General features: G+C 49.5%; 2 protein-coding genes across 2 annotated transcripts in view; both read left to right on the top strand.

Annotated features, from left to right (window-relative positions):
- LOC120759750 (lipase maturation factor 1) overlaps positions 1 to 27,231 on the top strand; it is a 142,321-nt gene that overhangs the window by 1,131 nt on the left and 113,959 nt on the right. The window lies entirely within an intron of this gene.
- On the top strand, positions 343 to 16,636 carry LOC131378661 (uncharacterized). Its single transcript, XM_058422634.1, has 3 exons — positions 343 to 409; positions 7,271 to 7,580; positions 14,720 to 16,636. Exons 1-3 carry the CDS (start codon positions 343 to 345, stop codon positions 15,042 to 15,044), a joined length of 702 nt encoding a protein of 233 aa, XP_058278617.1. The 3' UTR covers positions 15,045 to 16,636.

Genomic DNA, 27,231 nt, shown 5'->3' on the forward strand with positions numbered 1-27,231 from the left:
GACTCTTTCAGTCAAAATGAAAGCGATTCCGATATTCCCCCGTGTGTAAATCCAGGCTGCCGAGTTTCACGTGGCTCAGTTTGCAGTTTCCTTATGAAAAACTGATTAGTGCTCACTGCTGTGCCTTCGGTGGAGGCCGCCGCTTCCCGGTGGTGGGATTGGGGTGATAAATGTGCCAAACCCGGGACCAGAGGGGGTGTGGGAAGGGAGCAGGGGCTGGCTGGAGGGCTGCAATGGGTGGAAATCTAAAGTGTGGGAGCTTGTGGTGAGTGGGGCAGCCAGGTGGGGAGCAAGGCTCTCATTGGAGGTCAGGTGAGTTACGGGTGGAAGTGATTGGAACTGATGGGCTGCGGGAGAAAAGGAGGCTGGGAGGGGCTGAGCCAGAGGGTGAAGTGGAGCTTGCAGGTTGGTGAGTAAATGTGGGATAATAAAAATAAAAAAAAAAAACAAAAAAAACCCAAAAAACACAAACAAAAAAAAAAAAAATAGAATATTTTGTGGCACTTTTTCAAGTGGGAGAGAGGATGGGGAACACCAGGGAGTTGCTGAATGATGGGGAGACCCCAAAATGCTTCTGCAGGGTGGAATGAGGAAGCCTTTTGTGGAGTGGGGTGGCAGAGAGAGAGTTGGGGGTAGTGGAGCTGGAAGGAGCAGGGCAGGAGAATGTGTCTCTTGCTAAGGGAAGAGGTGGAGGAGAGGAAAAGTTCACCTGCTTGTTGTGTAACTTGTGCTTGGCTGCGCTCAGGCCCCGGGGGAGTTCTGCTGCTGGTTTGGGGTGAGCCAAAGCCAAAGGATCCAAAGCCAGGAGCCTGGGGCTGCTCTGAGCCAGGTCAGGCTCTACTGGCGGTGCAGGAGGGGTGCCCCACGAGGATTTGTGGGGTGCAAAGTGCTGCTGGTGTGTGAGCTGGAGAGGTTGTGAGCAGGCAGATTCCCTCTGACACAGCCCCGGGGTGCTCCAGAGGGAAGGAGCGTTGCCCTTTGATCTCTTTGGAGAGCCTGGGTTTAGAAACAGCAGAAATAAATTCTGTGTCTCTGTGCCGAGCTGCTCTTCCAGGATTTTTTTTGTTGGGTTTTTTTTTTTTTTTTTTTCTGGAGATGGAAGCATTTACTGTGACAGCTGATTTTTCTCCCAGACGCGGCGATTCTGCGCGCCGAGGCTCAGACTCGCCGAGGAGACGGTTGATGCCGTTGTGACAGTTTGACATTCCTCAGCCCTGGGATGTTTTCCCCCCTTCTTTCGTTTCACCCTTTTATGTGTAACCCTTTCCTTCCTGCTGGGCTGAGCACCAAGCCCTTTGGGGAGGGGGAGGTTTGTGTTAAGGTGTTGGGGAACGTGATCGGAGCTCCTCTGGGAGCTGAGCGATTGTTCCTCTCCTGCGTGGAAAGGAAGGGATGGGAAAGTGAAGAACCTCGAGGATGGGGTGGAGAGAAACGTGATTCGGGGTGTACAGTGACCCCAAACTGTGGTCTGAGGGTTTGTCACCTCCTTCCTGCCCCCGCCCCATTCCCAGGGGGTGTTCATTGCCTGCTGCAGGCACAGGAGAGGTTTTCCCTGAGGATTTTCCCATGTGGAAGGAGGACAGGCAGAGCAAGGCAGGTGTGGGGTGTCCTTCTCTGTGCCCTCCCTTCCCCTTTGCTTATAAAAACTCTCCCCCCTTTTTTTTTTTTTTTTTTTTGTGTCTTTTGAAGGGGTTTTCCAGAAGCAGCCCGAGCCTGGGAAGTCCCTGGCAAAGCAGCTGCTGTGTGAGAGGCAGGTTGGAGATGGGAGAGGTCAGAGACCGACCCCACCTGCTGCTGGTAGGAGTGGGAGGGCAGGGAAAGTGGATCCAGCTGAAAGGCTTCTGTGAGGTTTGGTGCTTACAGCACTGTCCTGTCCCTCCATCCCTTGGAAACTGCCTCTCTCCGTGTTTCCTGGTGGCTCCTTCAGGCCCTGCAAGGCCATGCTGAGCTCACCCCAAAGCTTCTCCTCTCCAGGCTGAGCAATCCCATCCCTCCTCCATCCCCTCTGCTCATCCTGGTGCCTCTTCTGGGCTGTCTCCAGCAGCTCCACATCCTCCCTGTGCTGGATCCCTGGAGCTCTGCAGGTGGGCTCTCACCTGAGCAGGGCAGAGCTTTGGCCAGATGTCGTTTTGAGATCTGCAGCTTTTCCATCCTGGTCTTGCCCTGTGTGTTTGTTCCCCGTGACGGGGATCGGGGTTTTGGCAATCCAGACATAGTTTGAGGTCTTGTTGGAAGTGCTCTTACAGGTAAATAGCTGGTCCCAAAGCTCTAGACAATAAATGTGCATTATTTGCTCCTTTCACCCTCCTTCTAAATCATTTTTAAGTGCCCTTTTTGGGTGATTACCATCATCAGATTCCAGCTGTAGAGATTTCAGTAATGAGATACCACCCTCCCCAGTCTCAGCCGGGCTCTGTGGAGAGCTTTGAAATAAAAGCTATTATTTAATTCCAGTTTATCTTCCTTCTCCTTATGTATTGTTTGATAGTATTTTCTTTCCCCAGCGCCAGAGCTACGGGAGGTTCAAGCTCCTTCTTCCTACATCTGAAATCTAAAGCTCTCTCGGGGGGTTTGGCTTCCTGTGGGCTCCTGGCTCTCCCCGGTGTCCTTCCTCCTCTCTTTCTCTGCCATCTCCCCTGCTTTCCCTTCCCTGGCTTTTATTAAAAGGTTCCCAGTAGCTTTCAGCCTGCCCGGTCAGGGTTAGAGAACATCTTCAGGCGCTTTTGGTGCCCTGAGAGGTTTTTGTTTCTGCTCCTTAGCAGGGCTGTGCAGCACCAGCGGCGCATCAGCTCTGGGTCCTCTGAGCCGGCTTCATCCTCCTGGAACGGGAGAAAAAAAATAACAAAGGTGGAGAAGGGAATCTCTGTGCCAGACTTCTCCTTGCCCAAAGCCCCTCTGGAGCAGAGGGATCCTCCCAGGGCATCCTCCAGCTGTGGGCTGGAGTGGTTTGAACAGCCTGAGCCCCAAAGGGAAGCTTTTTTTATTTCCACACCTTTCCAAGCAGGGAGATAAGCACCTCAAAACCACCCCGAGGTGTTCAGCTTGGCCGTGAAAGGCAAGAAAACAAAAAAGGTGTTAAGAGCAGAGCACTTTGTTGTGTGTTTCTTGTTGGGTGCTTGGCTTCACCCTTCGCTCAGTGCTCCGGTGTTGTTGCTTCTTGTGTTGCAAAACTTTGCAGGGGAATTCGTCAATTGAAAAAAAAATTATTTGATTCATTTCCCTGGTAATAAAATACCAGGAATATTCTCCTCTTTCTTCTTTGCAGCAGTGCAACCTCATCTTGCAGCATCCAGCTCAGGGCATGTTCAAATGCCTCCTTGGGTCGAAGGGGCACTTGATAAACTGCTCCAGGCAGAGTTTTTGTGTGCAAAATGTAGTTTGGTTTTCAGGCAAAGCTCTGTGCTCTCGGTTCAGTTCTTCTTGTGGTTTGGGCATCAAGGAAAAGTTAAAGACTCCTTTTAACAAGAGGGGGGGAAGAGAGGAAAAGCCATATGACCGGAAAGTTTTGGATTTCACATCTTTAAATCTTTCCCCAGCATGAAGAATGGGATTCTCTCATTCTACCCATGACAGGCCGAGCCTGGACTGGGGGGAAAGGAGCCGGAGTGCCAGGGAAATCCGGATGGAGCGAATCCCTTTGGATGGGGACGCTTGGGCGGTGGTTCTTGGCACCGTGTGGGGTTGAAGAAGGAACACGCCGGGTTTGGGGGGGAGAGGGGGAGTTAATGGAAAAGTACAGTGAGGTGAGGATAAGTAGGGAAGGTCTATTAGCAGCCCCGATAATTTGCATGTATTATGTAAAGCTCAGCTGGCAGCAGGGAGAGCTCCCATGTGAGCTGTCAGAGCTCCGCAGTGGGAGGCAGACCTGGAGCTGCTCCGCTCCTGCCACCTGCACAGCCTGGGGAATGACAGATCCGGGTGGAACGGAGGGCTGGGCGCTCCCAAACCCCAGAATTGTCCGTGAGAAGCGCGGGCAGGGAGCCCAGGGGTGAGGGAAGCGTGGTGGGGTTTGTGCTGGGTCTGGAGGGGTGCAGGATCCCGGGAAAAAAGCTCCAGGACCAAGGAGAAGTGGGACAACACCAAACCCAGCGGGGTGGTGATGGTGCCGCTCAGTGCCCAGAGTGGAAGCAAAGTTGTTTGAGCTGGCGGGAGAGGAAGGTGCAGGGTGGAAAATCCCCAAACACGAGGCCACAGGGGGAGAGGTTCCAGAATTAAGGAAGAAGCACAGGCTTTGGGGGAAAGGGGAATTTTTTACCCCCTGACCAAGCCAAGGTCAAAGCGAAGGATGCTGGGGAAGGCAGCAGGGTCTGTTAGACTGAGTTTAAGGCTCCAGTTTCTCTGGGGTTCAGGGAGAGGAAGCAACAACAAGCTGATAAATAACTTCCCTTTTTTCCCCTCCTGGATGCGGGCACCTCCTGTGCCGCCGCAGTCCTTCACAGTCTCTGTCTTCAGTTCCTGCTCTTCCAGCAGCACAGGAGGGGGAAACCTCAGGAGACGGAGCAGGGATGGATGGAGGTGGGAGCTGAATGAGGGATGAGCCCTTCGGAGGCGCTCCAAAAGGTGCTGGAGATGGGTGGAGAGGGAGCCTGGAGTGATGCAGGGACTGAGCACGGGGAGTGTCCAGGAGAGGGAGCTGGATCCGGGATGGAGCTCTGGGAACGTCACCTGCGAGGTGATGGATGGAGCGCAGGTGTGGGCATTGCTCTGGGGAAGGTGAATCCTCCCGAAACCAGGGCTGCTTTTAACTGCGAACGGCGCTGCGGGAAATGCCAGCAGCGGGAAACGGATGTCCTGGGAGGAAAAACCCCTTCGGAGCCCGAGCTGGGCCACCCTAAAATCTGCATTTCATGGCAACCCCAACCCAAGTCTTTGCTGCCTGCAGGCTCGGAGAGGCTGAGCAGGAGTTCGTCCATCCAGCGTGCGCTCTGCCGGAATCGCTGGCGTTTGTTTTGTTCCTAATTTACGCTTTCCTTGTTTGTCTCGTGTACGGCGCAGGGGTCTAATTTGGACTTTTTTTAGGCAAAAACCTGCTCGGCATTTATGGGTTGGGGCAGCAATTCTGGAGCATTTAGAGGTGAATTTGATTAGCACTTTTGGAAAACCGTGCAGCAAATTGCAGTGTTAATCGTGGGAAATCACGCCATGGAGTTTTAAGGCAGAACTGGCTTTCAGTTGGCTTTTTTAAAGCCAAAAAATGAAGATATTAAGCTGTCTGAAGCTCAGAAGAATTTTATTTCTGCTGGTTTCGTGTCAGGCTTTCTGATTACACAGTTGTGCAGAGCGGAGCGTTGGTAGAAAAAGATGGCTAAAATAGAAAACACTTAATTTGTGTTCCAGAACTGATCCTGTAGCGTTGGAAATAGCCTTTCTCATGTCTCTCCCTGCCCATAATTGAGTAACATAATTAAAGAAAAATGTCATTTATTGGTTAAAATCATTCACTGTGTACAAAAGATGGATGGGAAGAGACACAGCCAATTAACTCCCGACTTTATTGTGCCATCCCTGGGGTTCAGGATCTGCTGGAATCAAAGGGAACCCTCGCAGTGACCTCTGCTGTGTGCTGGAGGATGACTTTTAGTGGTTTTTAAATGAGAATAAAACCCGTGGCTGTGTGCAGAGAGCTGGGGGAGTGTTAAGTGGATTAAGTGGAACCCACTGGAGACCTTTGTCTGGGGAATGGGACTTTCAGTTGGATTCCCTGGGGCTGCAGACTTTGGGTTGCTGCTCCAGACTTCAAAGAAACGGGAATTTGGGCTCTGATTTCACACAGCCTCTTCTCCCAGTGAGAGACACCAGATGAACACCAGGGTTGTTGTTTGCAGAACGCCAGCATCGAGATAAGGGAGGAAGCAGATTTGATCATTAACCGGGGAGGGGAACAAATCGGCTTTTTCCAAGAGCTCTGGTGCTGCTGCCCGTGACGTGGCTGGTGCTTGGGTAATGTTTGAAGGATGGGTAAATTAGTGGATGCAGCCTAATCAGGAAATGTTGGCCTTCCTCATTTTTTTTTAAAAATTTTTTTTTCCCCCCCGAGACATGGAGATTACTGGAGTTACAAACTGCAAATTGGTGACTGCGGGAGATGCCTAAAATATGAGATAATGCCTACAAACTGCCCGACTTTCTCTGTAGGACATCAAATGCTAGGTCTGCGATCTGTAATTAAATTGCTGATGTGCTGTTAAAAAAAGCAGCTGGCTGGTCTGAGATTGGGCAGGAGCAGAGACGCTATAAATGGGACAGCTGTAGGGACATGGAAAAAGTGGGAATTGAAGGGGTGGGAAAACGTTGAGATCTTGGATTTGTGACCTTGCAGGGTGTGAGAGGATGCAGAGGGTCAGAGCTGCTGTTCTGGGCGGTTGTGGTGGTGAACCGTGAGCTCAAAGAGCTGCCTGTGCTTTGAGCAGCCCCAAGGTCCTCAGCAGTGGAATTGTTGGAGCAATTCCAAGGGCTGGAGCCGGGCTGGGAGAGCTGGGGGTGTTTTTCTGGAGAAGGAAAGGATTCAGGGACACCTCAGAGCCGCTTTCAGGGCCTGAAGGGGCTCCAAGAGAGCTGGAGAGGGGCTGGGGACAAGGGGTGGAGGGACAGCACACAGGGAATGGCTTCGCATTAACAGAGAGCAAGGGAGAGATGGGATTTTGGGCAGGAATTCCTCCCTGTGAGGGTGGGGATGGAATTCCCAGAGAAGCTGTGGCTGTCCCTGGATCCCTGGCAGTGTCCAAGGCCAGCTTGGAGCAGCCTGGGAATGTGGAAGGTGTCCCTGGCATGGCAGGGGTGGGATGAGAGGGATTCCCACCCAGCCCACTCCGGGGTTCTGTAGACACCTCATTAATGGTGCAGATGATTTTAAGCAGTCTCATTAACCATGTTTTGAGATACCAAAACATATTTTGGTATTTTGAAAGTATTTTCAAAATGAGGAAAATATTCTGGTACTTGGTAGATGCTCAGGTAATGTCGTGTAAAGAGGGAGATCTGTTATCCTCCAAGGCCAGGACAGGATTTATAGAATTCCTTTGCCTTCTGCGTTGTGGTTCATAGAGACCATGGAATCTTGGAATGGTTTGTGTTGGAAGGGACCTTAAAGCTCCTCCAGGGACCCTTCTGCTGGGCGCTGTAACGACTGCGTTGGATTTTAACAGAGATAAGGGCTCGGGAATAAATTCCTTCCAAGAATTTCTTCTCTAACTGGGGATTCATCTCAGCTCCCTCACCCTGGGTGGTTCCTCACGGCGTTTTTTCCCTCCCTCTCCTGGTTCTCCTGCAGCCGTGGCCTTCCTGGTGGCGTTTCAGCAGAACAAGCAGCTGATCGGCGAGAAGGGGCTGCTCCCCTGCAAGCTCTACCTGCAGGACGTCAAGAGATACTTCAAGGGCAAGGTGGGCCTGGATGCCCTGAGCTATGCACCCACTCTCCTCTGGTTCCTGGACTGGTCTGCCGTGGACAGCAGCTTGGATGGCCTGGCCCTGGCCGGGCTGGCGCTGGCGGCCTTCGTGCTGCTGACCGGCTGTGCCAACATGGTCCTCATGGCCCTGCTGTGGCTCCTCTACCTCTCCCTGGTCAACGTTGGACAGATCTGGTGGGTTCTCGGTCCCTCTGCTCTGCTCTTCCCTCCTTTGGTTTGTGGGACTCGTTGGTTTTTCCCCCCATTGGGATTCGGATTTCCGATCCCAGTTTGTGGTTGCTCCTCAGCGGAGTGTCGGTGGGTAAGGAGTGTGGGATAAGGACAGCGCCCGGCAGAAAGGATTTACGGGCACAAAGGATTTATGGGCATGTCCCAGCTCGGCCTTCCCTGGGATTTCTGCCCTGACTTCTCCTCTGTTCATTGGTGCAGGGTTGGGGTTGATGATCCTGGTGGCTCCCTTCCCACTGAGGCTATTCCAGAACGTTCCAGGCTGTGTTGTCCCAGCTGTGCGGCGCTTCCCCTCGCGGCTGTTGCAAGGGAATTCCCTCAGTAATTGCTTTTAGGGTGGCTTCTCAGTTTTCCTGAGAGAGGAGAACTCTCTCCTCTGTCCAGGAGAGAGCTGGAATTCTATATTTCAGAATAAATACAGAACCTTGTGTGGGGAAAAAAGGAGAAACCCTGCTGCAGGGAAGGGCTGTGGTGCAAAAAGAAAGGCTTTGGGTTGTCCCTGCCCTTGCCAAGGCCCCAAATACGTTGTTTGGAAGAGGATGTGCCCTGAAAACCCCGAATTTCCTTAGGTCAGCTCCTGAGGTGCCTCTCTGCCTGCATGAGGAAAAGGTTCTGCCATCGAGAGGTGCCCAGGGATGTTCTTCCCAACCTTCCTGGCTTTACAGCAGGACACCTTTTCCACAGATGGGCTCAGTGGATTTGATTTGAAGGGGTTTGCATGTGCTGCCCCGTTCATTCCCATCCTACTCCAGCTGGAATGTCAGTGGGTGAAGGAGAACAGCCTCTGAAAAGCTCCATTCTCTGAACTCTTAACTCAGCATGAGCCCAAAACTGTGAAACAGAGCCACAGAGCTGGAAAAATAACTCGCTGGATGGTTTTCCATTGCCTGTTTCCAAGTTTTCCAGGATTTGTCTGTTTTCTTGATGTTTTAACCTGAAAGGGCAGGAATTCAAGCATCCTCTGGCTTTCAGGGATACAGGAGCAAAACCTGGATGTGATGCTTGAATTCTTCCTCTTTGTGTTTCTGTTTGGAGGGGAGAGAGGAGAAAAGAAAAAAAATCCCAGCAGCCTCCCCCTGAAGCTGCCAGAGTTTTGCAGCAGAGTGCTGGAGCTGCAGTGGCTCCAAGGCTGGAGGTTTGAGCTGTTAATTCCTGGAGCAGTGGCATAATTAAGACAGGCTCTATTCATTAGTGCCCACAGCTCTCTGAAGTGTGCTGGTGCTGTAGAACTCTTATATTTTTTTGGTTTTTTTTTTTTTTTATTTTTTATTTTAAAAATCCCATCTGAAACGTGTTTTATTTTTTTCCACGTCTTGGAGCTGTGTGTGCCGTGCTGCTCCTGCTTTTCCTGGGCGTGCTGGCTCCTCTGCCAGTCCTGCAGGACTCCTGAGGGTTTTTTTCCCCAAATAATTCCAGTGGTGAGCTCTTAGTGGCTGTTTTTAGAGGCAGAGGGACACAGAGGAGCCTTTCCCTCTCCTCCCCCAGCCCCTCTCCAAACCCCAGTTTGAGCAGGGATCAGTGCTGGGGTCCCTTCCCAGCTCCAGGACAATCCTCTGCCTGGATCCTGGAGTTTGGATCTGTTGTGGTCAAAAGGAATTGACTCTTGGTATTGAGATAAGGCTGATTTTTAATTTTTTTTTCTCCCCTTCCTTTACTCCTTTAAATCTGAAGGATGAATTTTAGCCTGGTGCGCAACAGGAACACACCAAGGGGGGATTGGAGATGTTCCCTCAGCTTCTTTTCTTCTTGATAATCATGTCTTAAACAGGAAATGAGGTGGTTCTTGTTGAAGGGCTGAGGGAAAAGAGGCAGCCCAGCTCGTTCAGCTGTGGGCTCATTTTCCGTCAGGTCCCCTGGGATGGGTCCCTGCGTGCTCAAACCCGGATTATTCCTGCAGTGTGGGGTGGAATTCCCTGGACAGAGGGGGCCCTGGCTGCTTCCAGTGCAGGGAAACCCAGGGAAAGAGCAGAGCAGGATCCACTTAGTTCTCCCTGTCCTCCAGGAATTGTGGTGGTGGAAAGGGGGGAGCTCAGAGTACCCAAAATCTGCAGTATTGGCCTTAAAACTGAGGCTGGCTTTAAAACTCCTCACGCGGGTTTGTAGGTGGGGTTAGGTGGTGTCTTGGTTGTTTTGCTCCCAGTTTGGGGCAGATTCAGGGGGTTAGATGAGTTCTGTTGCTTCCCCAAAGCACCTGTGGGAGAGCAGAGCTCTCCTGAAGTTGGGGAGGACAATTGCTGGCTGGAGTGGTGAGGCCCAAATAAAATTGGGAAAAAAAAAAAAAAATTCCTTCAGTGGCCCAAATAAAATTGAAAAAAACCCACATTCCTTCAGTGGCCCAAATAAAATTGGAAAAAAAAAAAAATTCTTTCTGTGGCCAAAAAAAAAAAAAAAAAATCCTTCAAAACAAACCCATTATTTTGAGTTTTTGTACAATCCCGCTGTCCCTGTTCGCTGGCCACCCCCCGTGGGTGCTCCAAAATCCTCAGCTGAGCTTCCCTGGGAAGCCCCTCCAGGGAAAATCCAGCGTGATCAGCAGGAATAGAGCTCTCCCCTCTGGGCCAGCGAGGGACAATTTATTCCTTTTATCGCCCTTTTGTCCATTTTAATTTTAAATGTCCCTATTTGTTTTGGGCTGCTGAAGGAGCAGCTCTTTCAACTGCTGCCCAGCCGCCTTGGGCTCAGCCAGGGGAAGCTTCAGAAGAGCAGAGTGTGACCTTTGAAGGGCAGGACACATCCCCTGGCCCCACCTGGAGAACATCCACCGGCCTGGGGACACCATAACCAGGACCTGCTGAGGGCTCCGAGGGTCTTCAGACCCTCCAGAACCTCCTGCTCTGAGCTGTTGGCAGGATAAAGGAGGATTTTGGCAGCCTGAAATCCCGAGCGCCAGGTTGGTGTCCCTTTTTGCCAGTTTGTTGTCCCTGACTTCTGAGCAGCCTGGAGTAAGATGCGCTTCGGTGGTTCTCAAAGTCAAGCGGCCTTGCAGGGGAATTATTAATTTTTGGTGCCTGGGAGATGTGGGGTCGAGGTTCCCGGTGCTCCGCAGGTTTTTGTGTCATTGGGTGTTTCCCAAACCAGCTGTGGCTCTGTGGAGGCCAAACCTGGATGTGTTTGGGGTCAAGGCCACCCATGTGATGGTGTCACGCTCCCGTCAGAAGCTCAGTGTGTCTGCCCTCAGATACTGGATTTTTTTTTTTTCTTCTTTTTTTTTTTTTCCATCTGCCACTTTGAACTTTTTCCTTTTGAAGCTGGAGACTCTCGAGAAGCTCAAAATCTGCCAGGGCAGAGGAATATTTAATATCTGTTGGGTGAAGTGCTGGATCATTGTTTGTTTTAACCCTGATTATTCCTGTTGTTTCTGCAGTAGTAAAATAGGAGTAAAGTGACAGTAGCCAGTTTGAGTAGAGCAGAAGCTGTTTAAAGAGGTTTTAAAAAGATTTTTGTGGGAATTCCTCGTAGTCCAACATCCATTTCTGCAGCCTGCAGCTCCACAGCTCCCTTACAAATGGCTCTGCTTTTCCCCCACTTCCTCCCTCCTGGATATTCCTATCACGGATTTTCATCCATTTCAACAAGAACATGGGAAAAGCTCCTTGGTTTAATCCAAACCCTTGCTGCAGGTGACCCCACGAAGCGTTTGTGGTGCCATTCCCTGCGGGATTGGCGTTTGTGTGGATGAGCAGGGAGAGGCTTCCAGCAGGAATTAAATCAGTTTTTGCACCGGGGTCGCTCGTGCCCTTCTAGAGTGGGTAGTGCTGGGATAAATTCACTTTTATCCCCCAGTTAAGGTGTCTCCAGAGAGCTGTTACGTTTTCTTATAGAAGCAAACTTCTCAGCTGATCTCCTGTTGTTTGCTCCCAGCATTTCCAACTGGCATCCGAAAACCCTTCCTTCCCCTGGGTTATTGTGCTCCCAAAACTCACTGCCCAGATTTCAAAAAAGCCCAAAAGCTGGAACTGTGGGATTTTTAAATCCCGGTGCCTTTATTTTCTTTCGAGATTCTGGTCGAGTTACAGGAGCTGGAGGGGAATTAGTTAAACAAGGCAATAAATAAAACGTTGCAGCACGAGGTGGCTGCAAGGTTTTTTTTTAGGTGTGTTCTTCCCTTGTGGAAAAGGGTGGAGCAGCTGCTGCCAGCAGGAATTTGGGGTGAAAGGAGAGATCCTGGCAAGGGTTTGGGGTGAAAGGAGAGATCCTGGCAAGGGTTTGGGGTGAAAGGAGAGATCCTGGCAAGGATTTGGGGTGAAAAGAGAGATCCTGGCAAGGATTTGGGGTGAAAGGAAAGAGAGATCCTGGCAAAGATTTGGGGTGAAAGGAAAGAGAGATCCTGGCAAGGATTTGGGGTGAAAGAAGCCCCAGCAGCACCTTTTTTATCCAACAAGGAATATGAAATGTGCACTTTGAAGCCCCAAGAAATTGCACCGAGGGGAGGAGACGCCTCAGTTTCTGCCCCCGAGTTCCTGGTGGTTTTTGGTCTTGACCAGCTGGGGAGTTTGAGGTTAAAGGAGATTTTGGGGGGACGAAGAGTGCAGCAGGTGGGGAAGGCTTGGCTCTGAGGCAGTGGTTTTAATTGCAATTAAAGGAGTGTCCTCACAGCGGAGGGAGAGGAAGGGCTGGTGTGGGGTGGAGGGTTTGTGGGGTTTATTCTCATGGAAAAGCACCTGAAACCTGCAGGATTCAATCAGGGTGAGCTGGGCTTGGGTCAGGCTGAGCTCCAGTGGCTGCTGGGGCTCAGGAGATGCTCAGGGAGTGTTTTCCCTCTCCAGGAGGGAGTTAGTGGCCATTAAATGAACCTATTCCCATCCTTTTTCCTCTGATCTTTCTATACCTTTGGGTTTGTCCAGAATGATCCGGCCCAGTAGAGGCTGGAGATGGATCTCTGAGTTTCCCATCCAGGCTGGAAAGCAGCCAGGGGGTGGATCAGGGCTGGATTTGTTAAAACATTCCCGTTTTTAAGCACGTTGGTCTGTGACCCTTTGGTGGTGAGGGCACAGGAGTGCAGATAGAATCACCCTGGGATGGTTTGGATTGGAATTTAAGGATGATCCTGTCACCGAGACACACAAAGCAATCGCACGCAGACAAGAGATTTTCACAGAGGTTTTTCTGATCCAGCTCCCAGCTGAAAGAGTGGAGAGAAGAGGACCCCTTTGTTTATTTTTTTACTTTTTATACATTTGTGGGTCTAGCAGAAGATTGGCTTTTTGGGGTTTCCACCCCTCAGCCTCAGTGGCCAGACCAACTGTCAGTTACAATTGTTTTCAGGTTAGAAATATGCAAACAAAGGACAGAGAATGAAAAACAAAGGATTTGTTTATGTTACATCTGTGGGAAAGGTAGAAAACTGCTCTAATATTCTACAGTAACTAAAAGATCTGACTCCATTTATGAAAATCAAAAGGCTAATAAAGAAACTCAGAAAAACCAGGGTGACATGATCCCATTCCACCCCTGCCATGGGCCAGGACACCTCCCACTATCCCAGGTTGCTCCAAGAGCTGTCCTTGGATGCTTCCGGGATCTCACCATCCTCACATTCCTTCCCAATTTCCAACCCTGCCCCGTGTCAGTTTGAAGGCATCCCTCCTTTTCCTGTCACTCCATTCCTCATAAATCCTCTCCATCTTTCTCGCGGGCTCCCATCATTCCCTCCCTTCCATTCAGGTCCTGGCAGGTCACAGTTAGGTCACCCTGAAGCTTCTGCAGGCTGAACAATCCCAGCTCCATCCCGGGATCTTCCTCTGGCCTGGAGGAGCCCTGTCCTGATGGAAGATCCCCTTCTCCCAGCAGCACAATCCAGCTGCAGCAGGAATCAGTGGATCAGGATTTCTTTTTTTTTTTTTTTTTTTTTTTTTTTTTTAGCAGTTTGGATAATTCAGGAAGACTTTTTTTTTTTTTTTTTCTTTTTCCCAGACCCTGTGAAAGTTCAGGAGCTGTGAGGGAAGAGGAATGGCAACCTGGGTGTCCTGGGTTTTATCAGGACACGTGGGAAGTTCTCAGGGATCACTGCACAGGCAGGAGTGGATGTGGCAGCTGTGCTTGACAGGGTGACCTTGGCAAGGGCTTCCCATCAGTCTCCATCCTGCTTTATCATGTCTGCAAGTGATACAGGCTTGTGCTGAGGGGCTGTAATTCTTTACTGAGACCAGCTTTCTGCTGGAATTGGGAGCGGGAGCAGGAATTCCAGTTCCGTGTATTAAAAAGAAATCCCTTTAGATCAGTCTCATTAACCAGCATCACCTGGGTGCCTCTGCTGAACTGGAGGTTTTCAGGGCCTGGTGAACAGGACCCTTTTTGCAACCTGGCTTTATTTTCCCAGCTCTCCAAAAATACCCCAAAAACCCAACAAAAAACGAGAATATCTTACTCTTTACCAGGCCTTGGCAGGGGAGCTCAGGAATTTCTTTGTTATCGCAGCCTCGCATCCCTTTTGCTCCGAGCCGCCCTCCCCGTGTCCCCGGCAAGAGAAGAAGATGATCTCTGCAGACATAAAGGCAGCGTTGCAGGATCTCGGGGGGTCATCCTTCCTGCCCAGGAAGCCGCTTTTTGGCGCTTCCTCCCCGCCCAGAAGAGAGGGAAGGGATCGGTTTCAAAGAATGCTGCGAGCGGCCCTGAGCGCTGGAGATGACACGTTAATGAAAACAGAGATTAATTCCATGTGACACCGCTGCCTCGCCGTACAACTGGGAGCTAATGAAGCTAATGAGAACCACGTTCGGGGTGGGAGATTAAAACTGAATCGTGCCTGATGGCGGAGAGGAAGCAGGGAGTGTTTTTTCCCTCTCCGCTCCCGGCATGGGGAAGGTTTTCCCCCTCCTTGCCCCAGGTTTGGGGTAGGAGCGGTCCTGGAGAGATCCCAGTGGGATCTGCCTGGCTGGAATTGGGAGGGGATGGGCAGGAGGAGCTGCTCCGTGGCTGGATTGGTGCTGGAGACCTGGAAATGAGGGAGGTGAGTGCAGGTGGCACGGGGCGATCTCAGTCTGCGGAGTGCTTGGCAGCAGAGGGATTCATTAAAGCAATTAAAGGATTCCTGTTTTAATCAAGCAATTACTGACATCCTGTTTTTCCCGGGGTTTTACCTGCAGGACTTTTCTGCTGGTAGCAGCAGGGTCACAGCAGCGCTCAGGAGGTGATTCCCGCTTGTTCCAGGTCCTGCATCCCGAGCTTTTCCACCAGTATCCCAGCCCAGGGAGGCTCAGCCTGGCTCTGTTCCCATTTTTCCCTGGGCTCAGTGTCCGGCCTGAGGAATCCCAGTGGGATTCCCAAGGCCGCCGCCTCAGCGTTTCCTTTTGGCACCGGCAGGATTTGACCAAAGCAAATCCCGCTGGAGCCTCACAAACGGTGCAGCCACCTGAGCCCGGGTTTGGAATCGTTTTTGGCTTTGGAAAGGAGCGTGGGCAGCGTTGGTGAGTGCTGGGGCTCAGCTGCATCATCCACATCTGCTCTCCTGACCAGTGGGATGCTTTTGGGAAGAGCCAGGATGGCAGATCCCATTCCTCACCCCCTGCCTGCCTGCAGCCCTGCCCAGGCACCTTTCCCAGCACTGAGGAGCAAGCCTCCTCCTCATCCTTTATTTTTAATGTTAGCCCCGTTCCTCCCGTTTAAACGTGGATGTTGTAATTGCAGAGCACAGAATCCCAGCTTTCAGAGCTCTGTGACCACAAGAAAGCGAATGCAGAAACCAGACTGGTTTCATTTGCTCCCCTTCCAGCTGATTTCCTCCCCTCACCGTGGCTGTGCAGTGCTGAAGGCTTGGCAGGGGCCAAAACCAGCTGTCAGGAAGGTTTCTCACCCCCCACACGTTTAAGTTAATGATGTTCTGAAATTAACGGTGCACCAGGCTAATCCTGGATCTCATTTTGGTGGGTTTTGCCAGTGATGTTTCTCAGCTGGGCTGGGGGAAGTGAATCCTCGGGTTCTAGGAAAAAAAACAAAACAAAAACCGGGTGTTTTTCCATCCTGAGTGTTTACAGCTTTAATTGGGTTGGTACATTGTGGTTTTCCAGCAAGCTTTCAGTCACTTTTGGAAGCGGTGGATGAGCTTTTCCACTGCTCAGAGCCAGGGAAGTGGCAGTGCCTGGCTCTCCCTTTGCTCTGGAAGTGGCTGCAGGCACAGGAGAGGCTCAAGCCTTGGCACAAGGAGGGGAAAAGCGGAAGGAACTGGGTTGGATTAGCCGAGGGAAAATTAAAAAAGCTAATTAAACTAATGAGCTGAGGGAAAGGAGACGGAGAAAAAGTGTGTGGTAGAAGCAGAGAGGTTGTGGATTCATCCTGGAAGTGTACCAGGCAGGGCTGGGAGAACCTGGGGCAGTGTGATGTGTCCCTGCCATGGCACTGGGTGAGCTCTGAGCTCTTCCCAGCCCAAACCATCCCGGGATTCTGTCCCCTGCCCTGTCTCCCTGCGCACAGGACAAGCAGCTGCTGGTTTGTGTGGTGGGAAGGAAGATCCAGGTCAGGCTTAAGGAAAAGCCTCCTACATGTCCATGTGGAATAATCCCAGGCTGGATGCCTGGAGAGGGAGGGGAAATCTCCATTTCTGCTTGGCCAGGCCTCTGGCTCTCTCACGATCCTATCCTGGGACAGGCGCATTTCCCACATTTTCTCTGCTTCCGTGGCTTCACCCTTTCTAACACCCTGCTGGATTTGTGGCAGGTGCTTTCCCCAAAATCCAGATTTCCCCGTTGCTGGAATTTTGGAAGGGAGCATGCTGTGACCAGGGGCTGCTCCAGGGGTGATGATGATCCCCTGCTTCCATCCCTCCCTGCCTTCCCAGGGATGGGAGACCTCCTGGAAAGCTCCTTCTGGGGACCAGATCCTGATGGGGAATAGGAGCCAAAGGACTTTTCCCTCATCCTGAGCTGCGGAGCCCAGGGAGGGAGAGGGATTGGGGATGGAGATGGAAGTTGCCATCTGGGCTCACTTTCCCTGGAGGATGTTCTCCGTGGGGAGCAGCAGTGGGAGCTTTAGGGGCGAGGAGGGAATTCTGCCTGTGGAAATGTAGCTGGAAGGAGCTGGTGCTGTTGGGCACTGCTGCTTTTGCTCTGTTTTTATTACAAATGCAGCTGGGTTTAACACAGAGCACCTCACTCAGATGTAAAGGTAAAATCTGCCTGGTTTATCCTGGTTTTTAATGGGCTCTATTAGGAGTATCGTTTTGGGGATGTTTTGCAGGTTTGGAGCTGCCTGTCCCCACCAATCCCTGCATTAAATACCCCGTGCAGCTCTGGGGTGGCTGAGCGGAGAAGGAAATGTGAATTTACGGGGCAAGTCTGGCTGATGAGCTGCTCCTCCTCCTCCAGCAAATAAAAACCGTCATCCCACGTGCTTTGCATGCAGGGAAAAACGGAATTCTCTGGAAAAGCTGGCGTTTTGTGTCGGGTGGGTCTGGGAATTCCTGCTCCCTGGAGGGTTTTGCAGAGCTGTGTCCTCAAACCCCCGGGAGCAGGAATTATTCCTTGGGAATAATGGGATTCGAACCAGGTTTTGCTCTCAGTTTCGACTTTATTTATTTATAAGCTAAAATTAATCATCGGGACGAGGTGGTGAAAACAATTTAACTCAAATATTCAATGATGTTGATGATTCCCAGCTGATCCAGGCTAAGTGGGACATGGATTTTTCCTCCCCCTGGCAGGTCATGGCTAGGAATGTTGTCTCTCCCGGCAGAAAAGAGCCGTGACATCACTTTTTAATGGGATTTGGGCAATCCAAGTGGAATACACTTTGAATCAGCAGAATTTCTGGGTTTGACAGAAAGTTCTGCTGGTGAAATTTACCCCCGAGCCTGCAAAATCAAACCCGTGTTTTTCCTGATCATCTGTTGGGGATGCTTCAAATATCAAAATGTGGAAAAAAAACCCAAAACCCCCACGATTTTTAAATAAATACTTCTGTAAACTCGTTCTAGACACCTTGAAAAGTTAAACCGGTGATTAGGGTCCAAACTCCAACCTGAAATCTGTGGGAATTGGGCACCAGCCCTGCTTGTACCTATTAAAAACGAAGAAATCCCTGCAAGAATTCCCGCTGTTTTTATGGGTTCGGAGCGGGCTGTTTGGTTTGGTTTCCTTGGCATTTTGTCTCGCAGGCTTCTTCGGAGAAATAAATCCACAAGTGTTTGCCTGTCATCACATGACGGGGCCGGGAGCCTGGATTGATGTAATCAGCACCAGACACACGTCAGAAAACTTCATGTGGTTCAGCAAAATACAATATTTTATTAATTCCTCGGGGTTTTTTTGGGGGGTGTGTCGTTGTGTGTTTTAAATGAGCCTCAGGGGGTTCTTAGCTTGTGCCAAGAAATGGGAATAATTCCAGAGAGTTGGGGTTGAGCAGCACCAGGAGCGCGGTGGGGATCAGCGGAGCGAGGCTCCCTTAATGACAGATAACTCCGTCAAAAGCTGCTTTTGTTATTAATTAAATTACTAATTGTCCCGCCTTTTTAGTTTCCTTTGTACACCAGTAAATCTGTGGGAAGTTGTTGTTAAGTACAGTGCAAAATATTGAGGCTGATTAGTTAAAAAAACCCGTCAGTGATGAGTATAAAATATATCTATTTATACATATTTTAAAATTTTATATATAATATTTATAATTATATATAATTATATATTCAATATGTATTATATGTATTGTATTATATAATATATATTCTACAATCGTATATTGCAATACAATATACATTAATATATTATTATATATTGTTAATTATAATAATTATATCATGACATGTAACATATGCATATGTAACATTTTATATTAAGATAATATTATGCACGATATAAATTCTATCATATTTATTATTACAATATGTATGATACAATAGAATATATTCTAATGTATAATTTTATAATATATGTTTTATATTAATATATATGTTCATATTAATATATAATATATGTTTTATATTAGTATATAATATGTTTTATATTAGTATATAAGATATGTTTTATATTAATATATAATATATGTTTTATTTTAAATATGTGTAATATATATATATATAGTGTCATAGCAAATCCTTCTAATAATCTTTGAAGCCTGTTGTGTTTCTTAGTATTGGTGGTTGATTTTTGGTTTTTTTTTCTGGTTAGTTTAATAAGCTGCAAATACAAATAAATAAATATAAATCCGTACACATAAAGCCCCATTGTGGGGATGAATCCGTGCTGGAAATTAACACAATTCGAAGAACAGCATCCTAAAACTTGCTCAGTTTTGGGATCAGAAGTGGGTTTTACTCAGAATCGGTGATTTTACAGAAAATCCCCGTGGTGCAGCTGAGGCCGGAGGGAATTCCGATGGGAAAAGCAGGAGCAGCAGGGATTTGGGGCAGGGGGCTTCCCTTGGTGTCTGCTGCTTTATCCCAGGGAAGGGGGCAATTCCTCGGAGCGCTGAGGAGCCCGAAAGTTCGGGAGTTTCCTCTTCTTCGTTTCCACGCAGCAGCGTTTTCCCATTTCTGTTCCATCTGATGGGGTTCAGGACTTTTCTCTGCTCCTCGACAGCGTCCTGAAACTCCAAAGGTTGGAAGGGAGGAACGAAACCGACGCAAGGCGTCGTTCCCTCGGACTTATCGATGCCGATTTTAATTCTCGTGCTTTCTCTTCGTTTTGTTTTGCAGGTATTCCTTTGGTAAGTGACTAAAAATGAGCCAAAACCTGCAGTTATATTTTATTGATGCCTTTGTGGGTATGTAGCTTTTCCATTATTCCACCTTGTTTGCTCCTTCCTCTGGCCTGTTTAAATTTCTTTTTTTTCTTTTTTTCTTTTTTTTCCCCTCTTTTTCTCTGGCATATTTAAATTTTGATTTATTTTTTTTTTTTAATTGAAGGGTATTTTCATGAAGTTTATTTTTTAATTAGGCTTTTGATGGCCTTTCACTGGATTTATTTCTGCCCAAATGCCCTTAAAGAAAGGAAATTCTGTAAGTTGAGGCTGAGGAGAGTTGGTGGAAGGATTGTGTTTGAGATGAAGGGAATGAAGGACATTCCTGGCAGGGAATCTTTTCCTCCCAATTTCCCTTTCCACAGATGATTTGGACATCAGGAACCTTTTATTCCCATCATGGGCTTTTTCCTGGGATGAGCTGCTCTCTTGGAGGTTGGATTTATTTTGAGTTTTCCAACCCATTCCTAGATGGAAGGTCAGGAATCCTGCTGGAAGCGTTCCTCTCTGTGGAGATATTAGAACTGCTGGTTTTCTGGGAATTACTGCTGTGGAATAACACCTTAAATCAGCGTGTTTGGGTGTTTTTTCTGCCTTCAGGAATGTGGGATGTGTGGGTGGAGAAGGGCTCTGGATCATGGGTGGGAATGGGATTTGTGTTCCCGGATGGAGCCTGGGCTCTTCAGAGAGGAGGCACGAGAATGGTTCCGTTCCGTTTGTGTGTTTTAGGGAGGTTTGATCCCTTTTCCTCCTGGGAATTGCAGCTGTCTCCTCATTTCCAGTGGATTGGTTTGGGATTCAAGTCGGTGCTTGAGCTGTCTGAGGGTTTCTGGGGAATGCTGAGGTGGAGAACAGAAAATGGAGAATTTTCCATTCTGATCCACGAATTCCAGCTAACCCTTCCCTGTTAAATGTGGATATTTAATCCAGGACAGCACAAACCCGGAGTTTGGAGTTACTCACCCTCTGGATGTGTTGCTGATGGGTGTAGAAAATTTGTGGGTTTTTTTTGTTGTTTGGTTTTTCAAGTGGAGTTTTGTATTTTTTTGGCTTTTCCTCGTGCCCCAACTGGAGATCCCCCTCCAAGGAGCCCTTTGTACGCAGTGGGGTCTCTCCCTTCCCCGTTTTTGGCGTGAGGGCTCCTTCGGAATGAGATGAAGGGGATGTAAATCTCCAGTTCCTTTTGTCAGAATACAGGAAAACCACAATATTTTTGTTATAATATAGCTGAAACAACAACATTGTCATCCATTGCTGGGGCAGTGCATTAAATATTGCTGAGCTCTGGAAGCCTCATTCTTTGGGAGCATCTACTTCAAAGCAAGATCCTTAAAAAAAAAAAAATTCCTGGAGAGTTCTTTGTAAGTGCTGACTGTTTCCTATCCCCCTCCAGGAAGTGTGGGGTTTTTTTGTTTTTGTTTTTTGCTACATCTCAGGATGAATTTTGGTAGCCTCTATTCAAACTCCAGGCTGTCCCTGTGAATTTTAAAGAACTCCAGAGCCTGGAAATAACAACGAGCCGTGGGATCAACTGGTATTGCCACAGGTTTTGCTCTTTGCTTTTACTCCTGGCAGGGAAAAGTGATTAAAAACCCTCCTCGCTGTGGGAATGAGCTGGGAACCGGGAATGCAGAGCTCCAGGCTGGGCTCTTTATCCCTGGAAGGTGAGGAATCGCTCTGGGATGCAGATCCTGGAGTGGGGCATCAGCCAGGGCTTGTGCTGCCCTGGAATCAGCTGAGCTGGGATCATCACGTTGGGCCGAGTTTATTGTTCCGATGTAAACCTGGCTGTGGACCCAGCGTGGTGCCCTCGGTGTGGGGGTGGTGGTGGCACCTGGCTCCTTCCCTGTGGATGGGCACAGATCCAGGGCCGCTTCTCCTCCTCGTTTTTGGAAGGGCACAGTTCTGGTGGGACTCTTTCTGGCTGGCTTTTTGGGATGGATGGATGGATGTGCTGCCTGCCCTCACCGGAGCACAGCTGCAGGGCCAGGCTGCTCCTCCGGAGCTTTCCTGGCTTCTCCATGCTCAGCCTAAATCTCCTCCTTGGAGAGGAGCTTGGCTGTTCCAAGGCCTTTCCCTCACGTTCTCCCTGCTGGAGCCCCTTTCCAGGTGTCCAGGTGTCCTGGCTCAGCTCAGCCCCTCTCTCTCCAGGTTCCCCCAAGGCTGACTTGCTGCTTTAACCTTTCCGAAAATTCAGGAGCTGTGTTCTCCTGGCTTGGAATGAGACCAGAACTGCCTCCCCAGGTCTGTGGTGGTGCCGCCTGTGCTGTTCCTGGGTTCTTCCCTAGAGCAGGAGTTCCTGGGGATGCTTCTGCCTGAGATACCCTCAAGGACTCCTTTTTTTTCCCCAATGGAAGTCTGATTCCATGCAGGGATTTGTTATCCCTGCTCTAGCAGAGGCTGCTCTTTTCCAGCCTTTCTTTTCCCTCTTTTTTTTTTTTTTTTTTTTTTTTTTTTCCCTGCTCTGCCTTCTGGTTTTAAAGAGTCCCATATACTCAGAAGAGACTTTGAGGGTCCTGAGTCTGTCCTTGTTCAAAAAGAGGTGGAACCGAGGAGTTTAAAGCAGGAAAACTGCAAGGATGGAGTGAGTCGTAGTGGATCTGTGTCGAGTGGAAATGCAGGGAAAATGAGGTCACTGTCCAGAGAGATCCTGAATTATCCCAGAGCTTCCAGATCCCTGTTCCCAGCGAGGAGCAGGCAGGAAAGGCAGGAATGCATCAATGGGATCATTAAACAGAAAGGATGGAGCAGCAGCTGATCCCGTTTGACTCCTGATGCTCCAGAGTGTCCTGCTTGGAGCCAAAGCAAATGTTTCCTTAGGGATCATTCCAGGGAGCCTGGCTTCTGCACTCCTTGCAGGCCAGAATTAGAAGCACATTTTAAAAGCAAAAGCTTTTTTTTTGTTTTGTTTTGTTTTTTTTTTTTCTCCCTCCCTTCCCAGTAAACTTCCTTGTTAATTTTGGTGTGGAGAGAAGACAATCCCGGAACAAACTCCAGAGGTTTTTTTTTCCCCATTATCTGTAAACATGGAACGAGCAAATTCCTGAGTTCCTACCCAAAATGCCCCCCAGCCTGATACTGCATCTTTTAGCTCAGAATTTGAGCTGAAGTGTGTTTTGATTAGAAGTAGAATAAAAAGTTGAGAGCCGAGTATTTGTAATTCTCCATCACTTGTTAAATCCTCACTCTTTGCTTCCAATGCAAATTGTTCCAAGGAGGATTTTCTTTTAAAAGGTCTTCAGGGATCTCGAATTTTAGATGTGCATTGACATAAAATTAAACGCTGGAGCGCACAGCTGGGGTTCTGGGTGAGATGGAGGAGATATTTCTGCTCTTTCCCAGGGAATGGAGGGAAGTTTTCCTTTAGCTGCACCGGCCTGGAGAGCGGCTCCGTGGTCATGGAGGAGAATGAGAAGAAAATGAAAGGGCTGAGGTCAAACCTCTCTGGTGCGGGTCCAAAGCTTTGGCTGAAGGTGGGGATGGGCTGAGCCGTGCTCAGAGCTGGAGATTCCTGTGCAGAGGAGGCTTCCCAGGAGAATCCATCCCCTGGCTGAGGAGCTGTGGATGCTCCATCCCTGGGGGAGCCTGAGGCCAGGCTGGAGTAGAGCTGGGACAGTGGACAGCTGCCCGTGGCAGGGGGTGCAGCTGGACCGACCTCAGGGTCCCTTCCAGCCCAATCCAGTGTGGGATTCTCTGGTGTCTCACAGAATTCCCGTGCTGGCATCCCATGGCTCTGATGGTGTGGGGAGGCGCTGGCAGCAGGGCTTGGTCTGCTCCGTGTTATTCCCGGAGATCTTTGCTCCCTTCCCAGCAGGACACCCCGGATCCCGGTGTCCCGGAGCCCCTGGGGATGGCTGGACACCCAGCTGGCCACGGGCTGCTCTTTATTCGCCCTCCCCACACCAGGGTGGGAGGGCTGGAGCTGCTTCCCGACCGTTCCTGTTCCTGCCTGATATTTGGGTCTGCTGTTGCGGGTGTAAGAGTGGGAAACTTTTTCTCTCTGTCTTATTAAATCTATTTTTCAAGCTGTCACTTAAGCAGGTCTAGTGACAGAGTCGGATGTTTATGTGGCCCTGGACACTTGAACTCTGGTGTTTTCAATCACAACAGCACCTTTTGCCAGCCGGTCTGAATTAAAAACTCCCCCTGACCTTTTACCCCCGGCCCTCTTAAATTCATGCTTTAAAAACAGCTTAATGAGGGGTTTACTGGCCCAATTGGAAGTTTTTATTAAAACCTATTAGTGAGCTGGAGTAGCCTGCCTGAAGGAAACGATTAGGCCGGAGCAGCTCCGCTCGGAGCTGGCCCTTAGCCACTCCAGGTTTTCCCCAAACTGCTTCCAGACCCACGTTAACCCCAACGCTGCAGCCTGCACGGAATTCATATCCTCTGCTTTAATTTATGGCTCGTCTGATTCCCTGCCCAGCCTCGCCCCACGGGTGGGTTTGATGTTGTCAGGCCTGCCTTAAAGGGCAGCGGTGCCTTTGCTCCATCCTTTGGGATCCTCACTTGGGGGAGGTGTTTCTCCCAAAAATCTGCCTGGATCCTTTGGGATCCTCACTTGGGGGAGGTGTTTCTCCCAAAAATCTGCCCGGATCCTTTGGGATCCTCACTTGGGGGAGGTGTTTCTCCCAAAATCTTCTGCTGCCCCAGGGATGAGGTGTGCAGCCTGCTTGGGCACAGCCACGATGCTCCTGGGGGAACTTTTCCATCCCAGCGCGATGGAGTTGGAACGGTCGGGCTTGGACGTGAAATTTGGGTTTTCTGGAGGACGCAGACCTTGGGATCACAGGCAGGAGCTGGAGGGTGGAAATCCCGGCTGGCTTCTGCTGTGAGCTTCCACTTGGATCTCAGCTCTTGTTTTCTCTGTGTTTGATGTTAAAAACTAGGCCAGTGGTTCTTGCCTATCTTCAAAATAAACCTTAGACGGCTGATGAAGCCTTGGAGATGTTATCTCCATGGATTTGAGGGATACAGGCCAGAGCTCCACCTTCTCAGAGAAAACCTCTGGTGGAAGGTGGCCCTGGCCGTGGCAGGGGTTGGAATGGGATGGGCTTTAAGGTCCCTTCCAACCCAAACCACCCCAGGGTTCTGTAAAGCCAAACCAAAGGCTGAGATTTGGACTCTGCCTTCCAAAACCTGGTTTTAGCCTGGAAACGAGCCAGATTCCCTCCTAATAAGACAACAGTAGCAAAATTAACATGGAAAAAAAAAGCAGGAAGTTCCCAATATACCAATCAGGCTGCTGACTAATTGACAAGTGTTTTGGTTCTGGGGTGCACCTTGAGCAGGATAAAGCAGAAATAATCTTAAAACAAAAAGCAGCTGGTCCCTCTCCACACCCCACATTCCCCAAGTGTCACCTCCTGCCTGTTTTTTTTTTCCTCCTGGAACACGGATGCACCGACCTGGGTGCGTTTAAAAAAAGAACGTTTAAGGAAAAATCTGCCATTAAAGTTATTACTGTGAAGTAGTGCCTTTGATTGCGGCAATTATGCAAATGAGCCGAAGGGATGAAATACTCCTTAACGAGGCCTGATGGAAACGGTGGTGCCGGGAGGAGTGCAGAACTTCCCCAAAGAGCTTTCCAGGCGTGGAATTTTCTTCCAGCCCTTTGCCATGGTCCTGGATCTCGACCTGTGTCACTGCTGACCGGTCTGCGGATGTGATTTTTATTTTCCCTTAATCCAGGAATGTAAGTGGGTGGAATGGGAACGCTGGCCTTGCAGAAACTGGGAAAGCCTTTCCCTAAGCAAATTGTTTCTGCACAGCTCTTGTGACCGACTTCTGGCCCGGCCTCGAGAAAAAAGAAACAAACAAAAATGCCTTTTGCAGGCAGGGCTTTCGTTCTTGGGAGACATTCGGGAAGAATTTCCCCATGGAAAGGGTGGAAGTGCCCAGGGAGGTTTGGAGTGCCCATCCCTGGAGGTGTCCAAGGAATTCCTGGAGGTGGCTCTGGGCTGGGGACAAGGTGGGCATGGGCACAGCTGGGACTGGATGGTCCTGGGGGCCTTTTCCAACCTCAGGGATTCCGGGATTTTGTGATCTCACTTTAAAAAACGAACTTGGTGATCCTGGAGGTTTTTCCCAACTTTTATGATCCTGGCATTGTGTGATTTCCATTGGAAAAGGTGAACTGGGCTGGGTGAGTGTCAGGGCTGGGGATCTCCTTCCTTGAGGCTCTGAGATTGCCGAGTTAATTGGAATCGTTTCAAAGCAGAGAGCTGGATCGGGGTCTCCCATAATTTGGGAAGACGTGGCCTGCAGTTAGATGGGAAGTCTCTGGTGTTGGATGTGGCTGAGGGAGTTATCTCCCAGTTTGGACTGGGATAAAAAAAGAGGGAAAGGCGCTTTTCTATATGGATTGTGACAGGATAAAGGGCACTGGTTTTGAACTGCCAGAGGGCAGGGAAAGGTGGGATATTGGGAAGGAATTCCTCCCTGTGAGGGTGGGAGGGGTCTGGAATGGCTTTCCCAGAGAAACTGTGTCTGCCCCTGCATCCCTGGAAGTGTCCAAGGCCGGCTTGGAGCACCCTGGGAATGTGGAAGGTGTTGGGATTGGAGCTGGAGGTGCTTTAAGGTCCCTTCCCACCCAAACCATTCATGATTCTGCACTAGGGGAAAGGCAATTAGCTTAATTAGCGGTAATTTCTCTTGCTGTGTAAGGCTGGCCCTGTTCACAGGTTCACCTGCAGGGTTTGCTGCCGGCCCCGAGCTCTCCTGGGCTCCTTATCACGCCAGCACTTGTTCTTATCTCGCGGGAGCCTCTCTGTTATCTCTCCTCAGCTTACCCTGGATTTGTGTTAAGCCTCCCATTAAACCCACGCCTTTCTGCCTGTTCCCAGCTCTCCTTCTGCGCTAGAGCAGGAGCAAGCCTGGGCTTCGGGGAAGTGCCAGCTCAGTTCTTTGAAAGATCCCAAAATCTTTCAGCAGCCTCCTGCCAGCGAGGCGGATCTGAGCTACGGCTCACGTTCCGGGGCGGATTCCATGTCCCAACGCCCCGGCTCGGGCTGATGGCTCCCTGTTGGTGCTGGAAAAGGGATTTTTTTAGCCAAGAAAAGCTTGTTCCCAATTCACTGGAAACCTGGGAAGTGCTGCCCGGCACCAAAATGCTGCCAGCGCTTTGGGGTGAAGTTCAGATCGGGGAGAGTGCTCGGGGTGGCACGGGGTGACCTGGGCACAGCACACACCTCTCTGGGGTTCAGGGAGAGCCCATGGAATTCCCCAGCTGGAATGTGGCTGGGAGGGGGTGATTGGCTCCCCCACTCCTTCAGGCAGTGGACATTTTAATGTATTTTAATATCTTTTAATATAGATTAAAATACATTAAATTATATTATTTCTGTAATATATCTATAATATAATTCTGTATTTATATTTTTATATATGTATATTTATATGTATATTATAGAGATGTTATAGATTTATATTTATACATATATTTATTTATATAGATGTTATATAAATAGAAAAAAAAAATATATATTAAAATATAGATAGATAGATAGATACTTATATTTTATGTATTTTAATCCTCCTCAGCCATACAATCCTCATTTTGTGCACCCTTCAGGGCAGCTGAGCCTCTCCTGCCCCGAGGTGTGGCACAGCCAGCGTCACCACCTGCAGGGTTCTCCCGTCTCCTGTGGCTCAGGAGGATTTGGAAAAGAAAATCAGGGATGTGCGGCCGCTCCGGGCCTGCTCCGGCTGTGTTCACAAATATCCCGGGAGTCGCTGCTTCTCCCTCTTTTGGCTGCTCCCGTTTCCTTACAAAGGATGAGTTTTCCCTCTGGAAAACCACAGAAGTCCCCCGGCAAGGCTGGCTCCTGGAAATGTCCTACTGGGTGATCATTTTCAGAGCCTTTTGCTCTGTTTTTCCAGAAAAAAAAACCCCAAACCCAGACAAGCGTTTTAAGGAGGATTTCTGGCAGGT

The sequence above is a fragment of the Hirundo rustica genome, chromosome 15, assembly GCF_015227805.2.
Source record: "Hirundo rustica isolate bHirRus1 chromosome 15, bHirRus1.pri.v3, whole genome shotgun sequence".
NCBI classification, from domain to species: domain Eukaryota; kingdom Metazoa; phylum Chordata; class Aves; order Passeriformes; family Hirundinidae; genus Hirundo; species Hirundo rustica.